Here is an 8719-nt window from a genome sequence, read left to right as displayed (position 1 = left end):
TTAACTTTGCAAATAATTTTCTGTGTAAAAGCTAATTTTGCAATGCAGTGAACATTATGGGCTAGTAAATTCAAGCAACTCTAAAGTGAAACAAATAGATAGATCATCAAATTTGCATAATTTGTTACCAACTACAATCTAAATATCCTTGCACAAGGATCATCTTAGTAGATTGCTGAACTAACAGAAGTTGTAGTACACCAGTACACTTAAAAATATTTTAGAGTAGATTAATCTTAGATAGGCAACCAGAGAACAGCCGCTAGACTCCACAGCCGTAGATAGGCACATGAGGAGCTACCTGCATAATGGTCTGGAACTTGTTGCGCACATCATAGAGCTCACTCGGTCACTCCTACCAAGAGCCAATGCCATGAGGCATCTGAAATAATGCGTACATACCAAACCTTCAAATTCTGGAGAGATTAAGCGAACTGAACTGAAATGGTTCAGAGATTGTAAACCTTTGTTTGGAAAATAAAAAATCAAGCTATTTAAGAATTCAGTCATGCTATAAGCAGAAGTCTAGAAACAACAAGTTACAGGAGGCGTATTCAGATAATGAACCAAGTTCTACCAATCACGTGATTGCAGATGAAGTGAACAGGCAGGTCCGTTCTTAATTATATTTATTGGCATGAGCTAATATAGTGCCATACAAGACAAAATAAGCTGGCAGGTTTACATAAAAAAATTGAACAACAGAGAGTGGAGAATAATTATTGTGCAGCATATATAATAAGGTATTGAGTACCGACCCTTCTTTGCTTTTTGCCTCAGGGCATGTCCAACGCTCCAGGTTGGACAGCTGCTCCAGCACTCCACGTAGGATCAGATGGTCCAGTTTGCCAAAAGGTATAGCTTGCAGACACAAGCGGGATCCTGCAGAGGAGGCCGCTTCCTCACTGCCAAAAGTCACAGGACCACGCCTTGGCTCCTCTCATCTTGCGGTGGCGGTTTGATAAAGTGAAGTAGAGGACCTTGCTCCTGTCATACCTCAAACCACTGCTTCCATTGGGTGGTAAATGTTCAAATGGTGGTATTATAGTACAAATCTATGTGGATGGGATGAGACCACCGCTTGGTGCTGCTACCTCTGTACATGCCCTCATAGAACTGGTGGAAGTGCATGCAGGCGAGCCTCACTTTCTGAGCACTAACATTGAAATATGCAGAAAAAGCACCGACCAGGAAATTAGAAATTTCTAAAATTATTCAACTTTGTGCATGATGATACTTGATACACATAAGCAATGCCAAAAAACATGCTAAGAGCCTCGGAAGCAAGACAACAAATAAATTCATAAAATGATAAAGTTTTCCTTCCCAGGCAATAAACCATTGGCAGGAAAATTGATAATTTCATTAATAAACTTGACTCTCCTACATGGATACAGGGCAGGGCAAACGACCTGAACCGCGTGCCCATGATATCGACAACGACACATCCGAATAGAAACATCAGTGCCATAGACAGCAGAAAAACGGACATTAGGGTTTCGTAGAATAGCAGATCATTAATAGCAGAAATTTTTCAAATCAACATTTTTTCCCTTGCCAAGCTACAGTAATGCTATTGGCTGAATAGCAGATTCGATAGTACCAGAAATGTTTGCAAAACGACAGGAACGACATGCCCACTGCACCAACACATCTGAATAGAAACAACCTCGATGCCATACAGACCAAAAAAGCCACCATTGGTGTTACGTAGAATAGCAGATCACTAACACCAGAACTGTTTGTAAACCGACAAAAGTTTTCCTTGCCGCTGCCGGCCCATAAAGTTGCCATTGGCAGGAGTAGACAGCTCATTGCACGAAATACAGCTAAACTCAGCTCTCCTACTTATGGCTATACAACAGCAGCAAACGACAGAAACCGCATGCCCATAACGTACACACACTACACCAACATATCCGAATAGAACAACATAGATGTGTTAGGCTGCACAATGTTTAGAAAAAGTATACCTCAAAGAGCAACTGCTTAAACTATTGAGTACAAAATTAAAGCATGGATGTGTTAGGCGGCACAATGTTCAGATAAATCTTCCTTATTAATGTACAATCTGGAATGATATTACAGGAAGAAAGGGGTAGTTGTAAGAAAATGACATTCATGCCAACCACAAAAAGGAAATAATCCTCAATGCAAGGCTAATATAATTTATCTATTGCCAATCACCATATCCAATAAAAATATTAAATTGCATATGATTTATAATCTGAACATATATACTTTCCAGTCACATGGCATGATCTTTTTAACAGAACTAAAACCTCTAAAGTTATGTCAATGATTAAATATGGCATTAGTGTAATATATGGTAATGGCATGGTTTCTGAAGCACATTCCTCGCAGGCCTCATGGCAACGAACACAAAAAAAATATTGTACTACGTTTTCAAGATTGTTTAGGATATTTCACTGGTAGCAAAGAATTTTGTTAAATGAAATAAAAGGATATGACATACCAAAGGAGATAGATATCAACATGTCCAGGAAGAAAAGAACGACTCTCAGTTCATATGTTTCAGGTATTAGCCACAAACGTGTATCTCATATACATGTAAACAAAACAATATGTACAAAGAAATTTCTCTTTGGGCTAGGTAAAATAATCGCTTTAGTTCTGAAGTAAAAAAGAAAATCTTCAGTTTACGTGCATCTCATATGAAAACAGCAGGCCCCTGATACTCCATCACACAAATAGAGTGAACAAATAAAGGAACAAGCATTCATGCATAGTCAGAACAATTTATCACAAAGTACAGCCAAAGGGTGTGGCTTACCTTATGAATGAACCAAACGGCACCAACAGTACCCAACAGCCTCCAACAGCACAAAGGGCATCAACGTCTCACCTCCAAACTGAAACAAACAATCAAGCAGAAAGTAAGTTATGTTATACTGAAACAAACAGTATACGGCTGTAGCTTAACTCAGCAGCACATATCAGAAAATATCGAAATAGTAAATTATGTTATGCTAAGTTCAAAAGCATGCATTGATGCTTACCTAATGTCTCGGGCGGATCCATCGACAGACCGTTCTTTCCTTCAGGTACTCCCATTTTCTCAACCAAGACCTACAAGAAACAAACCAACAAATTAATCATCATGGAAGCCTAAGAATGGAATGTCTTCCAACATCAATACTGTCTGAATTTGGACTGACACAACCAAAACTCTAGTGATAACGGTATCCTAAACTGTTCAGTTGTGGACCAAGTAAGCACCACCATATTCTCGAAGTAACACTGTGAAATTCAAGAAAACTGAGAATAGCATGAACTGTATCAATCCTCACCTTTAAAGCAGCCTCGGTCGGCATTCTGGTGGAAACATACTGGTTTGAATAATGTGAGACACTGGCATCATTGCACACAGCGACAACCTTCGCAATCATCTCAAGATTTGCATACATCCTCCTTGCAGGCCAGTAGTAAATTTTGCAATCACGGGGATCATGCGACGTGTCGTCCACCTTGAAGCTCCTAACTTTCCCTGGGGCATCACCGATCGCAGCGAGCTTTGAGACTGACATCTGGTTGGTGGTCAGTGTCCCAGTCTTGTCAGAGCAGATCACAGTGGTGCAGCCCGGAGTCTCCACACTGGGAAGCTTTCTCACGAGCGCATTCTTGGCGGCCATCTTCCTGGTTCCGAGGGCGAGGCATGTGGTGATCACGGCAGGAAATCCTTCAGGTATGGCGGCGACGGCAAGCGCCACGGCGATCTCAAAGTAGTATGTGCACTTCTCAAACGAAAAGCGTATGTTCCTGGGCACCCATCCGTCGAGCTCGAAGGTCAAGAAGTACTTGACATTGATGAGCCACACGAGGATGCATATGAGGCCGATGATCTTGGTGAGTGCCTCGCCGAACTCGTTGAGCTTCTTCTTGAGCGGCGTGTTGTCGTCCTCCTGCGACAGCCAACCGAACCACTATATGCGGAAAGGCAAGGCCAAACCACACCAATATCTGTACCTGGAAAGCAAATTAGGCAGCACACAAACAAAATAGTGTCAATCGAGTAAAGAAGAAGGAAGAAAAAACAAAATATGGAAGAAGAAAAAAGAAAAACATACTGGAAAGCTAAATCCCCTTCTTAATCAGGTAAACTGATCAGCCACTCTGTTCATGAGCCCATCCTGACAATTTATCAAACACCTATCATGCAATACGTTCATGCTGAACCAGGAGGTGCCGCATCAGTGGCAAGAACCAGGGTCCAGGGCTGCAAGCTATGTGGCGGGCTGCCCAGAGATCTCGTCCAGCTCCGCAACGGTGGCCACCTGCAAGGCAAGAGAGAGAGAGAGAGAGAGAGAGAGAGAGAGAGAGAGAGAGATATGAGACAGACCACCTGTTTTGCGGACGGAGCGTGTGAGTCGGTAAGGAATGAGGCGAACGAGAGAAGACCACCAGAGTTGATCTTGCTAATCTCGGTGGCCATCCCGGTGCACACGACGAGGCAGACGGCGCTGCCATTGACGACGGTGGTGCCCGCGAACACCATGCACTCCTTGGCCTAGATGTCAGCGTCCTCGGCCGGCACGGCATGCGCAGTCTTGTTGATGGAGTTGGTCTCACCCGTGAGCGACCCCTGCTCGACGCGGAGCATGGAGGAGATGAGCATGAGGACGCGCATGTCGGCGGGCACCATGTCCCAGATGCGGAGTGTCGGTGTACTAGAGTAAGAGTATCCTAGTATTCCGAACTTGTGCACGGGCAGTTGCAGCGCCGCGCGGCAAGGCTTGCCGGACGACCGCCAGAGTTCTTCGTGGGTTCCTTTGGAGCCATTCAAGAACAAAGCATTTAAGATGAAGAGACAAGGCCCCGGCAAGAGGATCTTGCCGGGAAGAGACAAGGCCCTGGCAAGAGGAGCTTGCCGAGAAGGCCAACCACGGCACTTCAAGAAACTTGCCGCGATGCACCGCACGTCCCGGCAAGGTCCGGTGAGCGACAAGCTTCTGGACTCGACAAGACGACGACCCCGACAAGATACTCGCCGGGGGCCCGCTGCCACTCTGTACCCACGCTCCAGCGCACCCACCCGCGTGTCGCCATGAGGCTTCCTCAGGGGCGCGTGGCGGGAGCCTGTGCAGCCAGGGGTACGTGGTGGCAAGCGGAGATGAAGAGTAGGCCATCGTGGCAAACGGTGGCGCTCCTAACGGTCACTTTTTGCACTGTTTAGGCAACTCAGACAGGCATTCAATGACCTTGTCCCCTGCCGTCAGAGTTAGGTAGGGTACACTGTGTCCACAGTAGCGGTAGCTGCATCTACCGCATCCTTTTCCATTTTTACCCTTCTAGTCTACGTTGCCACCTGTCGGTGACCCCTTGAAAGTATAAAAGGAGGCCCAAGCGCAACGTAGAAGGGGTTCGGCTCATTCGAAACATCAGGAACACTCTCACGCTCGGTCTGGCAGCGTCCATCACTCCTGAGCAAGAATTCAATACACACAAACAAGCAGCAGTAGGGTTTTACGCATCCGTGCGGCCCGAAGCTGGGTAAAACTGCTCGCGTGTACTGCCTCGATCCGCTCTTTGCGCGGCCTCCGCCCCCCTCCGAACCGAAAGGGGCCCGGTCCCCATAGGTGTTGGTGGATCAGTTTTCCCGACATCTTTGGCGCGCCAGGTAGGGGGCGTCGAGATTGTGCGAACCCGATCCGGCGTGCACGCGAGCTAAATCTTCATCGTCTTCATCGACATGCCACCGAAGAAGAAGGATTCGGAGGCAGCTGTTCCGTCTGCGTCGCTTTCACCGCCTCCGGAGCAAACGGGTGGTGGAGTGGACGCCGGCGGAAGAATGGGCGTCGACGAGGGAGCCCTCAGTGCGGCCAAGTCCAAGGACAAGGCGGCACAGACCTCGGCGTCCATGCGCGCACCGCGCCCCTCTCAGGAGGCGCGGGACCAGCAACGTCATGCGTTCGCAACGCCATATGTCCGCTGGGCCAAGATCAAGCTGGTGGTTCTCGTGGCGCTCAAGACCAACATGCATGTCAACATGCTGGCTCGAGCGAAGTACGGTCGCCTGGACGGGGCACTGCTCCTTCTAACGTGGTTAGGAGTCCGAGCACGCCCCACTCCTCGCACTGTTCACCTCCGCCGCCCACCACTCCAGCAGAAGCCTTGGTGCGAGCTCAACTGCTCCTAGACTATCCTCCGACGGCGGACAAGACCGACGAATGGGGGGCCACTATCCAGAGCCTCATCGGCTTCGCGAACGGCGACACTGCGCGGCAACCAAGCACCTCGCTGCCGCGGCAGGACAGCCGGACGCGAGCCGATGGCAACAAGACCGGGGGAGGTGCGACTTCCATGCACTCTCCACTACGAAGGCCAAAATCGCCGACTCGCCGGGTCCATCCCGACAGCGGCTCCACCGCGTCGTCGGACCCACGAGCTCGTCGCGACCAGCGCCAAGTTCTCCATGAACGACAACAAGAAGACGCTCGAACCCGCATCGAGCGCCGAAGAGAAGCGTGACGTCAATCCGACAAGCGCGCTGGGCCCTCTATTGACATGCATGCGCCAGGGGAACCAGGCGATCTGCCGTACGCGGTAGGTTGTCCTGCGTTCACCCGTGAGCTGCGGCAAGTCCAGTGGCCCAACACAAAGAATTTCAAACCAGACGTACCAGAGAAGTACGACGGCAAGACGCATCCGTCGGAGTTTCTCAGCATCTACACCATCGTGGTGCAGGCTGCCGGGGGACGGGACGACAAGATCCTTGCCAACTACTTCCCGCTGGTACTCAAGCCCAACGTCAGGTCCTGGCTCATGCACTTGCCGGACAATTCCATCTCCTCTTGGGCAGATTTATGCCATCAGTTTGTCGGCGCCTTTACAGGCGGCCACAAGCCACATGGCCAAGAAAGCGATCTTCATCTGCTCGCCCAGAAGGAAGGAGAGCCACTGCGCAAGTACATTCAGAGATTCAGCCGTGTACAGCACAACATCCCAGACGTCCACCCCGCCGCGATCATCAGCGCGTTCCATCAGAACGTGCGAAACCGAAGGATGAGGGAGAAGATGGCGATGTGTAAGATCAGAGACGTCAGCGAGCTTTACGCCTTGGCCGACAAGTGTGCACGCGCTGAAGAGGGGAGGAGGCTCCCCGGAGAGAGTACAGGAGCAGGAGGATCCGACAGTGAGGATGCCGCCCCGACAAGGAAAGGCCGGCGGTGGAACAACAGAAGGAAAATGGCAAGGAAGTGCTAGCTGTCGAGCAGACCGGCAACGGAGGTGGCGCTAAGGAAGCTAAAGCTGGTGGCTCCGACAAGGAGGCCTAGCCTGTGGCGGCCGCCGACAAGCAGGACAGCTCCGGCAAGCAGTATTGTAAGATTCACCGCACCAAGGGTCACGATCTCCAGAACTGCAAGAAAGTCGAACAGCTTATTGGGCAACAGAAAGCTGAGTACGAGCGGCGCGACAAGGAGAAGGCCCAGGAAGGAACTGGTGGATCCGGCAAGAAACGTCCCGGCCGAGGAGGACGCCACGGCAAGGCCAAGCAGTGGCAAGGAGACAGACCTCCCCGCGGCCGCGACAAGGATGAAGATGACGACGACGACGAAGACATGGATGATGACGAGGCCGACGAGCAGGAATTTCAGAAAGCCACAAAGGTCCTGTGCGTTGACGGTGGCGCCTCTCTGCATACTTCGCACCGCCAACTCAAGCAGTGGATGCGGGAAGTGAATGCAGCAGAGCCATCCATAGAGTCACGCAAGCCCCTGAAATGGTCCAGCGCACCTATCATCTTCGACATTGAGGACCACCCTGATCGCGTAACTGCGGTCGGGTGTTTGCCGATGTTGGTTTCTCCAACTATCCGCAATCTCAAGGTCACGAAGATGCTAGTTGATGGCGGGGCTGGCTTGAACCTGATATCCTCCACGGTCCTCCAGAAACTTCAGATCCCTGACAGCGAGCTCGAGGAGACCGGCACATTCCAAGGAACCAGCCCGGGAAGAAGCAAGCCGAAGGGAAAGATCACGCTGCCGGTCACATTTGGCAGCGAGCTGAACTTCAGGACTGAGAGGGTCACGTTTGACGTTGCCGACTTTCCATTACCTTACAATGGAATCCTTGGCCGTCCGGCACTCGCCAAGTTCATGGCAGCATCTCACTATGCGTACAACGTACTGAAAATGCCAGGCCCAATAAGTGTCATCTCTATCCCTGGCGACAAGAAGGATGCTCTTATCTGTGCCGACAAGATCTACCGGGAAGCGGCAGCCGCAGCAGAGCGCAAGACACTTGCCGCTGGAGCTCCCGGAGGGAAGAAGAAGACCAAGTCCGGCAAGAGCTCTGATGCCTACTCCGGCAAGCGCACCTCTTCGGAGTGCTGCGCTACCGTCGAGGACGCACCATCGAGCTCCACCGGCAAGTGTAAGAAGGCAATGGCAGCTCCACCTGAGACTAAGAAGGTGTCCGCCAAGGAGGATGGCACTGGCGGTACCTTCACCATCAGCGCCACTCTTGACCCCAAATAGGAAAGTGCGCTCATTGCTTTCCTGCGGGTGAATGTCGACGTGTTTGCATGGCAATCGTCTGATATCCCCGGTGTTCCCAGGAAAGTAATCGAGCACCACCTTGTCGTCTGTCCTCATGCGCGGCCCGTCAAGCAGAGAGTCAGGAAGCAGGCAGTGGAGCGCCAAGAATTCATCGCAGAAGAAATCAAGAAGTTTGAAGCAGCAGGCCTTGTCAGAGGAGT

At 50.3% G+C, this 8719-nt stretch overlaps 1 protein-coding gene across 1 annotated transcript; it reads right to left on the bottom strand.

Moving 5' to 3' along the window:
* Positions 1-2806: 2806 nt before the first annotated feature.
* LOC123091527 (calcium-transporting ATPase 1, endoplasmic reticulum-type-like) lies at positions 2807-4768 on the bottom strand. The gene is made up of 4 exons (XM_044513062.1): positions 4089-4768; positions 3312-3987; positions 3021-3090; positions 2807-2873 (listed from the first exon to the last, which is right to left on the bottom strand). Exons 2-4 carry the CDS (start codon positions 3651-3653, stop codon positions 2863-2865), a joined length of 423 nt encoding a protein of 140 aa, XP_044368997.1. The 5' UTR covers positions 3654-3987; positions 4089-4768; the 3' UTR covers positions 2807-2862.
* Between the last annotated feature and the right edge of the window lie 3951 nt (positions 4769-8719).

This window comes from Triticum aestivum, chromosome 1B (genome assembly GCF_018294505.1).
Source record: "Triticum aestivum cultivar Chinese Spring chromosome 1B, IWGSC CS RefSeq v2.1, whole genome shotgun sequence".
Lineage (NCBI taxonomy): Eukaryota > Viridiplantae > Streptophyta > Magnoliopsida > Poales > Poaceae > Triticum > Triticum aestivum.
This window is presented reverse-complemented; position numbering and strand designations above follow the sequence as displayed.